We start from the raw sequence: 20,630 nt of genomic DNA, 5'->3' as shown, positions 1-20,630 counted from the left end.
ATCAGGGAAAGATACCCAAAGGATATGTATATATACAGTATTTACACACTTTGTTGACTGTGTTTTGTAAATTATGCATTTAAGCCCCTCTGTCCTCAAATAAGATCTGGCAGTACAGACTTTGACAAAAGCAAACCAGAAGCTATAACATCAACATTTCTGCAGCAAACCGACCCATTGACTCTTCACCAAGACATGGGCCATCACAGCACGCACCTCAAATCAGCCCTCAGGTATCTATTTTTAAAACCCAAGTAATCTATGTGATAAAATATTTATCCCTGTCTTTTTACAGAACAGCAAATACTTTTCCTTACCTGTCTGTCTACAGGTGGTTCTGCATGCCGGTGGCGTAGAGATCCAGAGTGCGGCACAGCCGACACAGTCTGCTTGGATTTCCACAGTGGCTGCCTGGGGCTAACGGGATTACCCAGCATCACCTGAAGGTCAAGGCACAATCCTGGAACATGAGCCATCGCAGATTAACAACTGAGAAATGTACCTTCAGGACACCATCCATGTAACCTATGAACTGTTATCACTCCCCCACCACAGAAGACAGCGACACAGGGATTTGAGTGCACCTTTTCCCTCCAATCAAAGTATTTGTAATATTGTATGTTTGTTTGCATCTGAAACGTGGAATTTGGTTATTAACATTTACTATACACTATGCACTTGGTACATGTGGCAGCTAGATTGCCCCCTGTTATCTCCCATCCTGATTACAGTTTCATCCTCAGCAAGTGACGCAGAGCCAGCGATGAGCCATGTAAACCTTTTGACTGAAACAGTCAGGAGTAGACAGAGGATGGTAAAGCTTATTAGAAAGGCTCAGGGTCTCACCAGGGCTCTGATGATTCACTTCCTCTCTTGTTCTGACAGCCCCATCAGAAATGACTACAAAAGCTTAATTCTATTTGTGTGAATGCAGCCTACCATGTCTCCAAATTGGCCTTAGACCAGGGGTCCTGCTCCTGGATGGCCACTGCCTAGCATGTTTTAGGTTTCTCCCTGCTCTAACACACCCGAGTCTAACGATGCTTGATAATGAAAGCTAAAACATGCTGGGCAGCGGCCCTGCAGGAGCAGGATGGGACACCCTGCCTTAGCGTTTAACAGAGGTGCAAAGTAACTGCAGGTAGGCTACAATTTTGAAGTACTTGGTTTGTCAGTTATTGGTTTTCTCTCACATTTTACTTCCACTCCAATTCAATTCAGAGGAAAATATTGTACTCCTTAAACAACATGTGTCAAACTGATCCAGTAAAGGGCCGTTGGGGCTGCAAATTTTCATTCCAACCAAGCAAGAACACACTCTGACCTGCAGCCACAGTGGCCCTTTACTGGATCAGTTTGACATACCTGACTTAAACTAAACCCAACTACTTTGACAGTTTTAGCCTAGTTACTTTTCAGAATTATATTTTACATAAAACAGTCTGAGGTTAAAATATGTACCCTATATATCCAGTATTTCACAAACAAAAAGCAGACATTAGAGAAAAGTTAAAAAAAAAAAAAAAAATCAAAAAGAATCTTGTAACCTTTTTAAAGGGGTTCCTAATTGGACTGAACTAAATAAAAGCACAGTTAGATAGACAGACACAGTTTAATATATAGTCTGTTTCTTTGGGCCTCTGTGTAACTTTCAGAAAAACCTTGTTATTAGCGACACCTGTGGCCTTTAGTGAACTGCAGTCAGCATCCTGTTGCTCGCGCCCGTGCACTGTTTAGAAGCAAGCGTTTAGCCAGCTAGCTAGCTAAATAAATAAATAACACCAAACCTCTGAAGTAGCATGATAAGAGTCCCCACACATAAAACGAAGCATCAATGAGCTCCTTCCTTTTTGTATTGCATTTATAAATTGACTTGAATGAACTTTACTAAGAGAGGAGCTGGTAACGGGGCCAGTAGGTAAGTCTTTCAAAACATTCTTTTCATAAACTCTGGGTTCACATACTACGTTCTAGGTGCTTCGTTTTAGGTGTAAGGACTCTTATCGTGCTACTGCAGAGGTTTGGTGCTATTTTGAGCAGTGTTAGTGGTTAAAAAGCAAATCAGTGTCAGCCACTCTATCGTATTTCTCTGTAAATAGTTTATACACAAAAAAAACTGTCTCGATGACTACTTGATGTATGTAAGTGCAGAAAAAAGACCATGGGATGATTTTGTGCCGGAATTACATGTTAAGGAGTACTTTTTACTTTCAGTAGCCCACTTTCGCTACTTTTGGCTGTTCATGTTGCTGTAATTTTACTTAAGAATTTGGATGCAGAAAATTGTTTTATTTGTGAAATTGAGTAAAAGATGAATACTTCTTCCACAACAGTTTGACAGTAAACATGATGAAAGGAAGGTGACAGGTTGGGTTAAAGGGAGCAAGGGGGGGAAAGGAGAGAAAAAAAGATAGTGAGGAGGTGGACAGATAGGAAGAAAGGGGGATGAATGGCGTGATGCTTGAGAGAACATGGCACATTTATTGTCCCGGGTATAGCACTGTACCAATGAATAGCCGCTGTGATGGACAAGTTTATGGGGATCTAAATAATCAACCTATACAGGCATGCATCAGTCATGGTAGATTGTACATGTAGACATAGGCCAATTTGACAGACAGGTAATCATAAAGCCACAGCCAGGTGGAAAAATATTCACCAGGTCAGACAGGTGGACAGAACTCAGCAGTGAGGCCTGGTGGCATGTTTGAGAACGGGAACTATGGAAGAATTTACAGTGGAGATGAGGAGACAGATCCCATTATCAGCTCAGCAGGGGATAAGCTGGGAGAACAGGTCGATGACACAGACCCTTGGCCCATGGCTGGAATATGGCAGCATCATAGTGGCCTCAATCCTAATTGAACATCTGGATAGGAAACGTGTTCTCATGAACAGGGGCAGTTTGGACAAAGACTCAGGGAAAAGGAAGAGTGAAGCTGAGGGTGTTCAAATAGAACAATGGCCTCCAATTCTGGGGGAAGTTTGCAGGAAACCAAAGTTGTTGAAATAATTTACTTTTGGTTACGTGGGTTGTTTTATTGTAGAAGAGATGATTTGCAAAAAGTAGAAAGAATTAACTAAAGGAAGAAAAACAGATGAAAGAGAAAGCAGATGCAGAGGTAAAGCTTTAGTGGATGATCTGTGATGGAAGCTAATCCTGATTACCTCTGGCACAGAGACACGTAGGCAGGCGCTCTTACTCAGTCACTCTCACATATCTGTTTATTGGTGGGAAAAGTGTATATTACGCAAGGAAAATAAACAGAAGCACATTTTAAATTACTGTAATTATATACTGTTTGATGTTATAATCTGTAAACACACATCATATTCTATTATGTTATCATGTTTTTGATGAAAAGTGCAAATCTGCAAAGTAACAAGTAACTCCAGCTGTAAATAAATGTCAGAGAAAAAACAAGAATATAATTGAACTGTATTTTTTCAAGTATTGAAATGAAATATTGAACAGCATTAAATGAAAGTCACTCACACAGTACAATTGCCTCCCTACTGTTCCAATGTACAGTATGGTATCTGTGTATAAGCATGCAGACTTGCTTTTGTATGAGCCCGTACTTTAGTTTATCATCACTGTGTGTATATTGTGCTGAAAGTGGTTGTTGTTATTATTATTATTAAGGTAAAGAGCAAAGGTTCCCTCTTGTGGCCAAAAGTGACACCTTGAACTTCAAGTGCACAGCAGGTTAAGGGTGTACAGTTACAATAACATGAAGCCAAAAACTGGAGCAAAAGAAGACTTGTGTTGCTTTTACCTGTAAATTTTATTGTGAAGTCTTTAACATACTCTACACAGGAGTGCACAGGCCTTACAGAACATGCCCTGCATGCATCAACACCGTCATAATAATCTACTGCTGTTCTTACAGAAAAACCTGAACAGAAACAAATTTACAAAACTACAAATGAAAAAAAGGGAAGAGCACATTTTAAAAAAAGCTTTCACTCATGCTATAGTAACAAAAAAATGCCCCCCAATATTCACAGAAAGGCACAATGAAATCATAGACAATAACAAAATATAGGCACAATGTAAAGGCACAAACAGCGAAGGGTAATGATTGTATCATGTGAAAAGTGGCTTTACAAAGTGGAAAGCAAGGTCAAGACAGACAGACAAACTGAAAAAGGAAAAACAAAGGGAAAAGTGGATAGAAAGATAGATGAGGAAGGAAGGAGGGGGTCGCAGAGGAAGTCATCTCCAACTCATGACAACACGCAGAGCAAAAACAAGACTTGAAAAGGAGGAGTGGACTTTGTGTCATGATCTAGGTCAGGAGGCACAACGCCAGCGCTGCCCCTCCCCGAGATCCTTCCTCCCCCTTTTCCCATGCTCCTCCTTTTCCAGAGAAAACTGGGAAAAAAAATTCTGGCAGAGCCTTCCCTCTCCCCTCCTCAATCTGTGCCTCCCCTGGTTCCTTTCTTTCCCTCATCCTTTCATTCCCTCCACAACTTTTTTTTAATAACTCCTTTTTGCATTTTTCTCAACTCCCCTCTCTCTCCCCCCTCCTCATGCCTGACACTACTAAATCAGCAGCATGTGGGCTTAATGGAAACCAGACCTTGACCCAATCCTCTCTAGCCTGCAGGCTTTTCCCTTCTATACTTAATTAGCTTCAACTCTACTTTAGTAAGAAAAAAGAAGAGGAGATACAGAAAGACGGTTACCGTCGCTCTGACTTTACTCTTCACAGGTCGAGCAGAACTTGTAAAAAATACCACAACACTGTTCAATTCTTCTCATTCAGGATGAATAAATCCCTCCTCTTACATTTTATCCAAGCCCTGGCACCAGGCGTATATATCAATATGTCTCCGCTGTGATTGTGTTTTTAGTGGTGTAAGAGTTATCGTGTCTGTGGTGGGAGGAGGGGGAGCCTGGAGCCCTCGTGTCTGTGTGCAAAACTCTATGTGCCTTTGTTTGGGTAAGTGGTCTCTATGTCTTTGTGTGTGTGTGTGTGTGTGTGTGTGTGTGTGTGTGTGTGTGTGTTTGTGTGTGTGTGTGTGTGTGTGTGTGTGTGTGTGTGTGTGTGTGTGTGTGTGTGTGTGTGTGTGTGTGTGTGTGTGTGTGTGTGTGTGCATATGTGGACATGCATGTACAAATGAGTGCTGTTAAGGGAGATCATGTGACGTTTGGTGTGTGTGTGAGAGAGGGCAGACAGATAATGGGCTCAATGGGAGATGGGCGGTCACAGACGCACACAGCTGTCTGAGATTCCTGCGCTGGCCCGGAGGACGAGCTTCTTCTGCTCTAACCCTTGTGTTTAATAAGCACGGACACACTCGCATATCTGCAGTGAAGCTACCTCAGCAAAACAAAGACGACATCAGACGACATCAGACAGAATCAAAAGTGCAAATAATCTGTTCTAAGCAAAGAAAAAATGTCAAGATTGGTTGAGGCACCGTAGTCAAGCATATGGAAGACTTGTTAATATTAATGCATGTATTTGTATAGTTGTTTTTGTGTACTCATGTTTGTGTGTATGTACAGTGTGTGTGCTTGTGTATAACGTATGTGCATTATCGACTTTGTCTGCATTTATACTACAAAAAAATCACCTGTCCCTGCTCTGTACATATACATTTTATAGAGACGGAAATTCCTAACGTGTCATGTGTCTTCTACAGTACACATCTGGTGGCTGACATCTTTTTTTTTTTTTTGGAAGGCACAAAGGAAGGGACAGGAGAAAAACTTCAAGGCTCGTAGAGTGAAACATACACTGTAGCTCCACAGGCACGACTTTACCACGTTTGCATTATTTCACGAACAATAAAAGTTATCACAATCAATGGGGCCCAAAACGGTGACTCATCCTCGGCTTTCTTTGACTTACGTACTGCGTCAAAGCTTCCTTCTACTGTGCTGTAAGTACAAAATTTTGATGGCAACGGCTGTATCAGACAAACGATGAATACCCGCTCTGTCTCTTCTGTGCCTCACACCCAGTCCTGCAATGAACGTTTGCAATGCACCAAGGCCCTTGGCGTCTCTTTTTTCTGTAGAGTCCTGAGGATGGCGTAGATTAGGACGAGGATGCACAGGATAAGGACCAGAGGAACAATCACCATGATCAGGGTCATGACCTTTGATTCGTTGTCGGCCACCGTCACGACCACATCTACCTCTTTGTCATCATCCTCCTCTGTGCTGTCAGGCTTAGAGGTTTGGTCTTCCTCTGGGTTCGTGTCTTTGTCCCGGCCCCTGTCCGGCTCTTTGTTCTCATCTCTGCCTCGGTCTGAAGGGTTGACGGGTTTGTCTTTTGGCTGCTGCTCTGTGTCTGTATCGGGCTTGGGGTGAGAGGCTCCCGTGCAGCCCATGAAATCCTTGAGGATGGAGCGAGGGTAGCCTTTCTCGCCTTCTGTCTTGTGGTTGTCAAATCTCCAGTAGTCGGTGCCTTTGTAGAAATAGGTGTATGCTGCATGAGAGGAAAATAGAAATGTTTTAAGTCAGGCAACTCATATGCGATGGATTATTATGTGGTGATTGTTGGGAACGGGCCGATTGCTTGGCCAGTGTTGCTGCTTGCAGCTTTCTAGAGAACCACTCTTCCAAACAACTTTACACTTGACTCTGCGCCATCTGCCATGACATAGTCACGTCTCGTGGCATTGCAAGAGTATATACATCATTTGCAACAAGGGGTGGGGAGTGACAATAATGACTTCCAAATATTGAAAGGTAACGGGTGGATACTGCAGTGGACATGTGGGACTTTTGATTGCTATATTACGATCAAAAAAGGGTGCATTGGCTTTATGTTCATATCAGTGAGAGAGGTATACCATGTGGGTGGATCAGTGGACTGGAGTTGACTACCTGACCTACTACAAAATCTTTATTTCATTACTTCTGATGTGAATAGAGTTGGTTTTGCTTGTGATCATGTCTTGGATGTATTCAACCTTTAAAGTGAAAGTTTTAGGGAAATGCACTTATTCACTTTCTTGCTGAGATTTAAATGACGGCTTTGGACAGAGCAATGCCAGCTGTTTCACCGTTTCCAGCCTTTATGCTATATAAGCTAATTTGTCTCCTGGCTGTATTCCCAGTAGAGACATGAGAGCGATATCAATCTTCTCATCTAACTCTAATTTTTTAATTTACTTTACCATTTGTCTTGGGTAGACATATCAAGTTCCGTTTTTTGGTGCAAACAAAAAGCTGTTTCAGGAATGTTCCTTTAGGGACCAGTTTAGCGTTTGCACTCTCTCTGACCTTCCCTCATTGAGCACTGGATGGACTTTTGCAGGGCTGATACCAGTCTATACATAAAACGTGCTAATATAAAACTACATAGAGCAATAAACCAATAAGAACTCATGCATACATGCACTTAGATTAGGCAATGGTCCTCTTGGTCTTCTGGTGGTACTCAGTAAAGCAAACCCGGCTTGCAGAGACATTAGAAACAGTTTGGGTGGAGATGAGATCTGACTGTTACAGAGCACATTTAGAGCTGCTCTGCCACAAATCTAATTTCCAAAGGAAGGACGGGCCAACCCTCAAACCAGAGCTCTCATTCCTCCCTTCTCTTTCATCCCCTCACAGTCTCTGCTCTGCTTGCTCCAGCCTAACCAGTCTCAAATGGATTTTTTTCCCCCTTTTGGTCTCTTACACACCCAATTTCACCCCTCTAACCTTTCATTCTTTCTCTCCCTCCCTCACTCATGTTATTCCCATGCTTTCAACACTGCATGTTCTGCTTTTGGTGTCTCATAAACAGAAGCTGTTCCCTTTCCTCCAAATAAAGACTGTATTTTGCTTTATTGAAAGTTATCATTTACCACCGTCCTCACTGAGGAAGGCTCCTTTGGGTGAGGGAGGGATTCTGCCCCATCTGTTGATTGGTTTGGGGAAGTCTCGGTCTGTAGTTCGGGTCTCCTCACTGTATCGCCAGTATCTGCACATAGATGTATTAAGACATAGAGGTGAAGAGAGAGAGAGAGAGTGTGTGTGTGTGTGTGTGTGTGTGTGATACATATATTGATATATATATATATATATATAATGTACCTGTCTCCACTGAAGAAGTATGTGTATCCATTTGGCTCCCACCAGATTGCTGTGTCAATCTTGTGTGCAGGAACTCCTTGTCCATACTCATGTAAGGGCTGCGGGTATCCCGGAAGCACATCAGCCTCCCTGAACACCCAGTATCGATCATCTGCAGGGACAAAAAGGATAGAGTTGTTATGTCTGTTTCCTGGCCAAGAGAGGGGGGAGAGAAAAAAAGTTTGAAAAATGAGAGAAAAGTTTATGAGGGAGAGAAGAAAAGCGGGGAGAAAGAAAGCAGTTGCTAATGGAGAGAAAGCGATGGCCAGAACATATGGCATATGTCATGGGGTTTACCCACTCCAGAAGAAAAGTAGAAGGGACAGGCAAGGTAGAAATGGTAGGCATAACAGTTATTTTCCAAGATTCCCCTCATGTGGCAGCCAATTTCTTCTCTAACCCTAACCTTTGGGCACAATTTTCAGCCACTTTCCACCTCCAGTGCCAGGACACTGCTGAATTGCAACGTACTGTACATAAGAGCTAAGTTGGTGCACAGGGGCTTCTACTAATTGTTGCACACTTACTTTAAAAATTCAGTTTTAAACATTTTGACCTGATCTTATGTCTGCTACAGTAGTTGTCATATGGGCAACATGTCTGCTGGTTCTGATGCATATACTGTAGTATCCAATGAACTCTCAATAGTGTGATAAAAAAGAAGAAATAATGCCAACAGCGGAAATCAACATTTACAGGTATGGTGTGTGGATGTCAGGGCAAGTCAAGTCAATTTTATTGATACCAAATATCTCAAATTTGCTTCCATGGGCTTTATAACTGCTGTTCAAATAAATAAATAATAAAAATAAAAATAAACTTTTACAGTGAACAAAAAAATCCTGAAAATGCATGACAAATCCTGATGCAGCCTGACTGTAAAAGTGAAAGCTCTGTAGCGGTTAACATCTGGAGCAGTGCAGTGCAGAAGAAGGCTGATGCAATTCACATCTCTCATGAGGCCTTTTGGAAGTCATACTGGGCCAGCAGCAGCCGTCACACTGTACAGGCCTCATTCAAGACACCCAATGAACTCATACACACAAAGACACACACACACACACACACACAGACACACACACACAGACACACACCACACAGTCATCTGCAGCCATATTGTCACAATGCTTAAACAGTGGATCATTATTTTCCTGCTTATATAACTTCCAGTGGTATATTTGTGTGTGTGTGTGTGTGTGTGTGTGTGTGTGTGTGTGTGTGTGTGTGTGTGTGTGTGTGTGTGTGTGTGTGTGTGTTGTGTGTGTGTGTCTGCCAGATACTGAGAGTTCTAACTGTGTTGAATTATTACCATATCCTCGTAAATCCCATTCTGTGGGGGAAAAAAATGCTGACTTTGCGCTGTTTCCTTTCGGACTGACCGGTTCACATCAAAGCACAGATTTGTGTTTCACTCCCCATTTTGTTGTTATTAAACACACTTTTAAACAGCTCCATGTTGGCTTCAGCTTCTCTTGGTCGATGTGTAGCTGAGAAACATGGTGGAAACTAACCACCCGTTTGCTGTGCCCTGAAGCGAAGCGCTACAACGTAAAAAACTCAGCTTGGTCCAAGGAGGTTTTGAAATAACACATTGTGCAGTCTGCTCTGCATGTGGGTGCTGTGTTAGCAAAGTGACAGCTTTTATTGGTTCTAAACAGCTTTGGCATACCTTTAAAGAAGACAAATTTGCCATCGTGGCGCTCATAGGCTGCATCAATGTCGCTAGGGAGGCCAATCCAGAAGACAGATATCGGCATGGGATAGTTATCCAACACTCGGTTCCTCCGCACGCGCCAGAACCAGCGACCCTGCACAAGCCAAAATAATGATGTTTATCTTTCAGCTTGTTATCTTTCCTCAAAGTTATTTACTGTTCACTTCCTCTTGCATGACTTGCATGTTGCTTTGACTCTCAGCAGAGTCGTGTTAGTTTTATAGATTCTCTAAATAGATTTCTACACCTCCTTTCAGGAGTTTATAGCTGTATGTTTCGAAGTGCTAAACATTATTCTTTATTTCTCACCTTGAAAACAAACATCTCCCCCCTCAGCATGGTCACCGTGTCGAAGTCCCCGTCACAGATATCGGGGGCCTGGTTGTCCGGCAGCTTCGGAGGTTGGGGAGGAGCAGGGGGGCGAGGAGGAGGGGGCGGAGGAGCTGGGTCATCTTTTCTGACATGCGGGGTGACAGGTTCGGGCTCAGGCTGGGAGTCGGTGGGGTTGATCGGAGGCGAGGTGGGGCTGGCACTCATGTGTGGGCTGCCGTCGGTCGGGTTGGGCAACTCGGGCGGCGGTTCGGCGGGAGAAGTCAGGGTGGGTTCATCTTGGGAAGGAGAAGGGGAAGTCGGGGAGCGATCATTAGGTCCGTCATCAGGGGAGGGAGGAGACGTGGGTGGAGGATCACTGAGGAGAGGGGGACCTGGGAATGAAAAGATGGAGAGCCTTAGAAGAAGAAAGAGGAATTTCCTCAGTTAAGGGGATTTGTTGTTCCTCTCATATTTTCACCTAACATGCAAAAACAACTTCCATCTGACATGAAATAAAATCCAGCCCATCTGTGTGGCATTAGACAATCATTATACCCCCCCCCCCCACACACACACACACACACACACACACTTCCTCTCTAACTTTGCCTCACACAAAGAAAACCTAATTTTCCGTGATGTGCAGCGCCTATAAGCACACTAGTGCGACTGTGCTGCTGCTCTTTGGAAAAATCGACCAAGCCAGTTGCTAAGAGAAGAAAACACACAGATACAGCCAGTTATGTAATATGTATGGACAGCTGATGGGCTTGAAGACGTATTGAGTTACACAGATCCAAAAATACTGCTAGAAATATATGAGGGGCTGATGTTAGCCAGTGACTCAGCTATGTGTGTGGAGAAATTCAGCATTTGCAGCATTTAAAAGTGCAATATAGTCCACAGACAGTGAAGGCAAACAAGTCTTAAATTATGTTACAGAATTCAAATAACCCAATGAATCTTATGGTATTTTTTTCAATTTGTGCAATAAGTTTCTGATTTACAAATCTCTGTTTGATTACGTGTCTAATTTTCCTTAACACATAATGGACTCTTCTTTGGTATACTGCATACTAACTTTAAGAGCCTTGGATATATCACTGGCTGATAACAGATTATTAGTTGGCTTTTCCATGACGGGACAAAAAAGGGCTGTTACCTGCTGAAATGGTATCTATGAGGGAAGCCACCTTTACAAAATATAAAAGCCTCAGTATATTGGCAGGCAGTTCTGTTAATGTTGTGGCTTTTAGCTTTGTTTTGGTCTCCACCAACTGAGGAAAAGATCTGTCTGCCGTAAAAGGGATGATTTCAACCCAGTCCACTGTCTTTTCCTAATCTTGATCAAGCCGTTTTGTTGCGTAAAGGACACGTCAACAAACAGACTTAGCAATACTATAGAATTTCAACACTTAGAATTATTTATATATTATTTCACAAATTAATTTGTATATAACTGACTTTACGTCTCTTACCAAAATAGTCAAAGCGATAGTTTGGCTTTTTTGAAGTGGGGTTGTATGATGCACTTATTCATAAACTGTGTATTACCTACAGTAAATGGCGGTCGACACACATAAAAACATAAAACCTCCACAAAGGAACCCAAATGTTTATTCCCACCAAAAAAGTTTATGCCCTGTTAGTCTCTATTTAAGTGCTTACATCCAATCAGAGCTTTGCTCAGTCGCACAGTCCTTTAAATCTATTTGATAAAGGGAACTACTGTATAATTTCAGTCAAAACATTTACATCTGCTGCGCCAAAGCTCTAGTTTTTACTCCGGTGCAGACGTCAAGTGTAGGCGTATCAATAGGCCAGAATTGTGTGGGTATGGAAAGAGTGGGGGTTTGCTAGGGAAACTAAAAACATAGACATAACATTCACAAACTGAATCAATTGTTTTAATGTTATGCGATACGAGAGATGGGACCAGAACAAAAGCAATGGGGAGTAAAGAAATACCTGAAAAAATGTGTTTTTGTCTAAAAGCACATCAGTCATTTAGGATAAGGTTTTAACAGTCTGTAATAAATCTGTATCTGACGTTTGAGATAAAAAAAAAAATGTTTTAAGTTTTGGCCTGTTATTACAGGGCCACAGCAAAAACACACCAACACATACATCCAGTACACTCTAATACACACACGAGCCCAACATGCGCACACACGCACACACACACACACACACAAAAATAACAATGCCATCTATTCACGAAGTGAAAGAATGAGAACATCATAATGGCATGCATGATATTCTGTTTGGAGCGAGTTTTCACTGGTGTATTGTGTGTGTGTGTGTGTGTGTGTGTGTGTGTGTGTGTGTGTGTGTGTGTGTGTGTGTGTGAAAGCTTCTTTACAAGGCTTCTTGTCTTCCTTTGACGGGTGTCCAGATGTGATACGAGTATGATAAAACCTCAAATTACAGCTGACATGCTGCACTTCAACCTCATGGTGATTTTAGAGCCAAAATAGTCTGAGTATGAAGCCAACACAGAGTCCACTGTTTTGTGTGTCCCTGCAGGAACAAGCTTGAAAAAGTGTTAGTCCTTGATACATTTTAGATAGAATCAGCCGGTCAAGACAGACGACAGGCCACCACAGAGCCTAAGGTCTGTTACGACGATGCTGATGTAGAAAACTACCATCAAACGACTCACCCATTAAGTCTAAACTCTGCTAGTGGACATTTTAAATAACTGGACTGTTGAAAACATGAATAAATCCAGTGTTTTCAATAGATATACAGTATGAGTACAGTGTGTGCTTCTTACCGTATATGTACTGTATTCCTCTGATGTCGTCCTCATGTAGTGTGAAGTTGTGGGTGTGAATCCACTGGTAGAAAGGAGCCATTATGGCGCTGGGGTTATCTGAGTGCTCCAGACCCAAAGCATGACCAAGCTCATGGACCGCAACCAGGAAAAGGTCTATACCTGCAGTGACACACATATGGTATGTACATGTGTGTATATATTTGTATAAAATCTTTGAGTGCTACAAAAAGTTAATTGCAAACAGAGCTGTGCTGTGCCCGACATGCTGAAAAACGCAGTCATCTCTCTTCTGCAGCAAACCAGAGGTGGTGCTGATTGACACTTAAAAGTGACCTATTATACTCATTTTCAGGTCCACTAGAATATATTCACACTCGATTTAATGTTCCAAAATCACTTTATCTTTCTCATACTGTTCATGGCTGCTGCACGTGTTTCACCCTCTGTCTGAGGCGCTCTGTTGTAGCGCATGTCTCTTAAAGCTCCCCTCCTTAAAAAGCCCAAGTCTCCTCTGATAGGTCAGCGTTTTCCATATCTGTGCTCCACTCTCCCTGTCTTTGTACCATACAGTCAGCTGGGAACTGACTCTAATGGAGCATAGCGTCCCTTTCTACTGTGAAAAATCACCAATAAAGGCTTCTAATGACTTCTAACAGGAGTGTGATCCAAAATTGGGGATAAGTGAACAACATCAGCAACCACGAATACAGCTTCCCCCGACGTTAGCATGTAGCTACATGTAGCAGTGCATGTAAACATTGCAGTTACAGAACTGGAGCAGATGACCATATGAGGAAATCCGGCTCACAGTGACGTACGCTTAAGACAAGAGTAGAAAAAACAGCTGGAAGCGTTCAGAACGGTCTATCTGAATCTGAGATTTTTGCTCAAAGGGATTACTTTTACATATGTTCCTATGTTATTTGAAGCTTTGGCTATGTTTAATAAGAACATCCAACACCATTTTACAATATAATATAACATTATATTGTATGACAGAAAATAAGGAGAAACATAATATCTCTCCTTAAAAAAACAGGTTAGCGACTAACAGCGAGTTAGTGAAGACCTCTAATTCTTAGTCATTGGTATGTACCTGGTGAAGCCTAATTGACCAGGAAGGACAGGACCACGAATAATCAAATAGCCAGCTAACGGTTAGAAAGATCATCCCGTTACCAGAAAGTCAGTGTCAATTTCCACAAGAAAAAGAAGACTCAGCCCACTAACCTTTTGGGTTTTGGTTGTCCAGTGTCCAAGGCTCATCAGCATCAAAGTGTGTATCCCCACCTATTCCTGGTCCGGGGTAGTAGGCGTGGGCCAGAGACCCTCCTTCGCCATCAAACAATGACATATCCCCATGGAAACCAGAGGCAAACAACAACAGGATGTCAGCGAGCTCTGCCTGGCTGCTGTTGATGCTGATGTTGTTTTCAGCAGGCAGCTCCTCAAAGGTGAGAGGGGTAACACGTCTCCACGTGTCAAAGGCGTTACGGATAGCATTGTAAGTCTGCTCCTCGCCCAACGAGGAGGGGATGTGCTGGTTCATTATACTGGAGCCAGAAGAAACAGCACATTAGACTAGGTATGTTAAACACTATGCTTTGTTGTTGTCTTATTTTTACACGTCAGTGCTATAAACCTGAATGTGATGTGGTCTTTGTCCCACTGCTGTCCAGTGAGAGCGTAGCGTTTCTTCCTCGCACCATCATCCATCTCCTCAACTTTTCTGTCTGGGAGGCCACAGCGAGGTCGACGCATGGCCCTAAACAGCCACACACACACACACACACACACACACGCACACACACCACATTACAAACAGTAGACTCCTCACAAAGCTGGACAGATTTTAGCCCTTTTTAAGGATTAATCAGAAAAATGAAATTGTGAAACGAAACCACAAGTAACTAACTAATTTTGTCATGTACTTGATATTCAGAACATTACTACAGCAGCAAACAAGTATTTTCTATATAACGATATAGTAGAATAATGGCGTCCTGAACAGAGAATTAAGTCACTATTCCTCTGTGTGTGTTGTAATATCTGCTTCTCTTTTGTTCGTTGTGATAGACCTCCTAGTTTCACGTATTTGGATGAGAGCCTGTGGAGACAATCCCAGCCAACTTTTTTTTCTTCAGTATTTCGAGCAGAGCACTTTTAAGGTTAATAGTTTGATTGACTTAGAGTTAGATAAGGAGATTCGTAAAATAATTATACCTATATCTGTAATTTACATATGAGGTTCCAGCTAGTAGCCCGTTACCCTATCTCAGCCAGTTACAATAGTGGCCTCTTTGGCGGTAAATTGTAACAGCAGGCGAGCCTGTTCTTTCAGAGCCCGCATTTTGTCATGTTCACGGTCGCTATATATGTTTACTTTATTTATTTATTTGTTTTTGCTCTTTTGTAAACTTTATTGAAACACATTCACCTCTCTACTTCCGGTCCGTCCCCTGTATGTTACCCTCTTAAAACTACACACACACACACGTTCCTATTACACTCCTGCCTTACTACAAGCCTGACTCAGGAGTTGGAAGTTCCCGACTTCCAATTACAAGTGAAAGCAGCATAACCAGCGGTGCCGAGTTCCACCGGCAGACCAACCACTGTCAGCCGCGCCACTAACATGGCGGCTCATTTACATTTAGGTAAGAGAATGTCACCACAGACGCTCAGACTGAAATACTCGGCAAAAAGGCAAGTAGAAGGGCTTTCATTAGTGGGTCATATGATCAATTACTCTTTGATAGATAGTAACTTAACAAATAATTAACTAGATGAAAATATTATGGATTATAACTTTAAACAAACAAGATATTACATGTTAACTGGTTAATTGGTACAGGTTACAGTACTGGCAGGCGAGCTGTACTCCCAGGTTTCTAGTCTTTATGCTAAGCTATGCTAACCTGCTGCTGCTCCTGTTTTTGTTGTAGCTTTACAGTTACAGACATAACAGTGGTATCAATCTTATCATCTAACTCTTGACAAGAACAGAAGATGTATTTCCTAAACTGTAAAACTCTTCATGTAGAACTTTGTGATATTTTCCATAAACCATGCATACAGTGTACACTCTGAGAACAAAGGTCTAAAACAAGGCCACAGTTGAATGTGAGGATATGACACAATAGCCTGTAAGCCTCATTAGTCAAGATGTGATATAAGCTAAATAAACTATAATCCAAACCTTATGGGCATAAAAAAGTAATTCAAGCTGGCATGACAGCAGCCCCTGGTAGTACGAACTCATTAATCTGCTGTTAAGTGATCAGGAAAAGTCAGAACACTGAAACAAATTGCTTCAGGATGCTCAGTTGTTGAGTTGAGGTTTGTTGCATTTCATCAGCCATCTATCATTCCTGATACCAGTACTAAAGAGCGCATAGAGAAACTACATTAAAAATAAAGTTAAATAAATTCCTACATGTTAAGACATACCATTGAGGCAAACATCCTGCAGAATAAACCAGAACAATGTAGAGCTTACACAACAGTAGCAGGGTCCATCTCTCCAGTCACGTCTAAGCCATAGAAGCGCTGCATGTCGCTGATGGCTTTGGGGACAGAATCTGAGCCGACTGCATGGTGGACATCTGACCGCTCGCCTGAGACAGGTAGCCGAACTTACGAAGCCATGCCTGTGAGGAGAAAGCCAGGAGTCAGTCTTGCTCAGTCGAGCCAGGAAAAGTGCCAGGGAAAAGTTCTATATATATATATTTATAGATAGATAGTATATGTATGACAACTACAACTGTTATGCTAATCCACTGTCTAATAATTGTAGAGAGCATCTAAAGAGAAAAAATAGAGATAGAAACCAGATGGCTTCCATTAACGTTAAGACATTCCTGCTCTCTCATTCCTGCCCCTTCTCCACACTGACACGAAGTGGAAACAGGAGAACTAGAAAGGACAATAATTATACTGTATGTCCCTACTGTAGTACACACATCACTGAACTCTGCATGTGTGTACTTCCAATTATGTTTAGTGGCACATGCTGAATTTCCCCTCTTTGTTTCATGTTTGCTGATGGTGAAATTGAGGGTGTAGAGCCACGTAGCCAGTCAAACAGGACCAATGCTCCTGGGGGGGGGGGGGGGGGGGGTGCTCTGTAAAGTTTTGCCCTTTAAGAAGCAGAGAGCAGAACTAAAAAAAAACACCTCTCACACAGCTGGATCATGGGACTCTAACTTTCATGCATGTACAGGATGAACACCGGCCTGGAGCAAAACACACACACACATGCAACACACAAACTCATCAGGCACACACACACACACACACACACACACACACACTCAGACAAAGAAAATCCTTAGGAGACAATAACTGCATAGCATGACAAGTCTCAACCGATGTAGCTTTAAAGTGGGCTTATTTAATATGAGTTCCCGAAGACCATGAAGGAAGAGAAGCAAAGTATAAAAATGACATGTTGTTCACTATAATAGAATAGAATTACTTTAATGAACTGTGTTCCACCATTACGTAGGCTTTTCACAAATGTAAATTAAAAACCTTAACAACTCATTTCGTTAATGACAATATGCTAGGAATAATGGTATCCTCCCTATTAAGCATTTATAAGCAGAGTGTAGACACTTACACTAATACTATATGGTGGTCGTAAGCAGATATAGGGACATTTTAAAATATTATTTATCAACAATTAAAACTCCCATTCATCAGTGACTGATGTATAAACAGTTATTGAATGATTGATAACACAGTATCTAATCAAATTACATGACATCCACATGGATCAATCCTAACTGTGTGTAAAAAAGCCTTAGTTGACTCTTTTCTACATGTACAAATATTTACATGCCGGTTTAAAACTGTCTCATAAATACATCACTGACTCAAGGACAACTTACTAGATTTCTTACGAATCTCAATCTGCATCAAGTATTCGCATTGATATAAACTTAAAAACGTATTTAATATGATTACACTTGTATTATCTGGGTTTTTTTTGTTGTTACATATTTTATTATTGATTGCTTATCTTCTTATGCCCCAGTTATGGAAGCTTCATAAGAGGATTTAGGATTGGCAAAATACATTAATGCAGTGGTTCTCAAACTTTGTACATGACGTACCACCTCAGAACATATAAGGCTCTCTGGAGTACTACCACTAAGACCAAAGTTAAAATACAGCAGCATACACTACTACACACGATTCAGCTACGGACAGAAAGGTTTATTTCTAATCAGAAGATTATTTATTGTTGACTGTCTTCAGTCACAGCCACGCTGTAGGAAGGGCAGCATCAGAACGGACATGTCAGTGTTTTCAAACCAATCATTTTACCTCTGCTCACTGTCTTCCATCACAGTTTAGCTCATAACTCATGAACGAGACTATGCAGCCGGCTGCTATTGAAACAAAAATATCACAGGAAATGCTAAAATTATTTAAAATCCATTTCACGGATTTCAAAAACTTGAGTATTTTCTTAGTATTATATTAATGTAGTACTTAATTTTTCATTTTTTATTTAGAGATTCCTTCAAGTACCAATACCACCAGTGGTACAAGTATCAGTTTGAGAACCAGTGCATTAATAAACACTTGTGTGTCTGTGTGTGTGTGTGTGTGTGGGGGGGGGGTTATAGCAAACTATGTAGGTATAGATGGATGTATATGTTGCTCTCTTCCCATGTGTGTACCAGATGTGCTGTGTTGTTGTTTGGAAGAAAGGTCAAAAGGTCAAATGACATCCCTGCAGTGGAACAACTGGCCTGATGCTTTGATGTTTTACCAAAACAAACATGAAGACTTGAACTTGAACTTATGACCTGCTTATGAAGAACTATTCTAACTGACATACAGGGTTCCGGAGACGCGTAAACTACTTGACCAAAATTGGAATATTTTGACAATAGACATGGAAAATGTGGTCTCTACTGACCCACAGACATGAGAGTGTACCTCAGCACTGAAGCCTTCCTCCTCCGGGACATCTGCCGCTGCGCTGCACAGGATCAGGGATAGTAAGGACGACAATGTGATGAGGATCCGAGTCCAGTATGCCATCTTCTTCATGATGGGCTGACTGGTTGTTGAGGAGTGATAAAGACGCGGTGACAGAAAACAGTCAAACCACTTCCCCCGGCAGTCAGGGACACAGAACAAAGCGCTGTAGGACCGATTTTCCTTCTTTCTTTCTTCCTCTTTAGTTTGATCACAAACCTCCGCAACAAGTGAAATATCGGCTCATTTTTGGAGTTCCCGCATCAGACAAAATGCTACAAAGTATGTTACGCAAGGGTGCATTTACAAACCCTCGGGAAAAAAAACACGAATCAAGACAATCCTAATCCATTCCCGGCTGCAGGCAGTCCGATGTGTCCTGGGCCAGCAGCCTCATGGCTCATCCAAGTGTTCACACAGCAGTATGCGCGCAGCTAACACTGCAGCCCGCGGGCAAATAAACTAGACCTTGCCCCTTTCAGACGTCCACAATGGCTGATCGGCAGCTGGGAGCACAGGGGAAACTCCTGCAACAAGTCTCCGTCCACTTTGTGCAAACAAACAGGAAAAGTGCTTCAGGTTTTAAGCAGAACTTTCTGCGAAATGTTGCACACGACAACAACAACAAAAAAAAACAATAAAAAAGTACAGAACTCCAGTGCCAGCCTATCACATTTCACCTGCACTGCTTTGCACCAGCTCTTCGACTTTCAACTGGGAGCGGAAACGCGTCGTGTAAATATTTGTGGGACCGCCATCAAACAGCTGTAAATCAGATAAAGGATATGTAATTATTTCAAGAGAGAGAGAGAGCGAGAGAGCGAGAGAGAGAGAGAGAGAGAGAGAGAGAGAGAGAGCGAGAGAGAGAGAGAGAGAGAGAGAGAGAGCGAGAGAGCGAGAGAGAGAGAGAGAGAGAGAGCGAGAGAGCGAGAGAGAGAGAGAGAGAGAGAGAGAGAGAGAGAGAGAGAGAGAGAGAGAGAGAGAGCCCTCCTCCCTCCTCACACAGCAAATCACATCAGGGGCTCACTGCCGTCTGCTGTTGTTCCCGAGAAAGTACACTCAAATATTTGCTGCTTGAGGCATTTCATACTGGTTCATGCTGGCATGGAAACTATTGAGAAAAAATGATAATTTCTGCATATTAATATTCATAAAAAATATACGAAGCACTAAAATACCATAAAAGCGGGGTGTCTTATGTGTCCACCTGAGCTATAAAACTGAGTGTTTGGAGCCACTGTCATACGTGATATGGAAGTTAATGAAAAAAAAGATAATTTCTATATATTAATATTCATAAATAATAGACAAAGCTCTCAAACTTCATTGAACGTTGTGTCTTAGGAAGAACAGTCTGCTGTGACCCTTCCCAAAGGACTTGAGTGTCCTGAGTTGAGTCCAGTTTTTGTTTGATTCGGGTTCCTCTTCACTTCCTCTCCCTGGATAATGACCAGAACAGGCTTTAAAGTGGTTTAAAAGTGGCCTGCAGGACATTGAGCCAGCATGCACAATACCAGGGTACTGGAGGTGCACATTGCTTGCAGACTTTATTAATGTTATTAGTTACACCTGTGCTTTTCTGGCTATGACACTGTCCTGTACTTTATATGTATATTTGGGGTGCTGTGTATGGTGCAATGTGTCCTGTCATTAAATAGTCTGCAGGAATTAAAGGTTTTAAACACCTCTAGACAAGTTAGAAATATGTTCCTGATTTTAAAACTATCCATATTGCAGTATGTAGGATT

At 42.0% G+C, this 20,630-nt stretch overlaps 1 protein-coding gene across 1 annotated transcript; it reads right to left on the bottom strand.

Moving 5' to 3' along the window:
* Window positions 1–4,997: 4,997 nt before the first annotated feature.
* Window positions 4,998–19,589, bottom strand: LOC310949562 (matrix metalloproteinase-16-like). Its single transcript, XM_083917045.1, is given in 11 exon segments — window positions 4,998–6,446; window positions 7,816–7,931; window positions 8,045–8,195; window positions 9,753–9,891; window positions 10,107–10,501; window positions 12,886–13,047; window positions 14,119–14,441; window positions 14,531–14,653; window positions 16,388–16,458; window positions 16,461–16,538; window positions 18,841–19,589. Coding segments are annotated over 11 exon segments (2,151 nt in total). The 5' UTR covers window positions 18,955–19,589; the 3' UTR covers window positions 4,998–5,967.
* Window positions 19,590–20,630: the final 1,041 nt, after the last annotated feature.

This window comes from Echiichthys vipera (genome assembly GCF_963691815.1).
Source record: "Echiichthys vipera genome assembly, chromosome: 7".
NCBI classification, from domain to species: domain Eukaryota; kingdom Metazoa; phylum Chordata; class Actinopteri; order Perciformes; family Trachinidae; genus Echiichthys; species Echiichthys vipera.
This window is presented reverse-complemented; position numbering and strand designations above follow the sequence as displayed.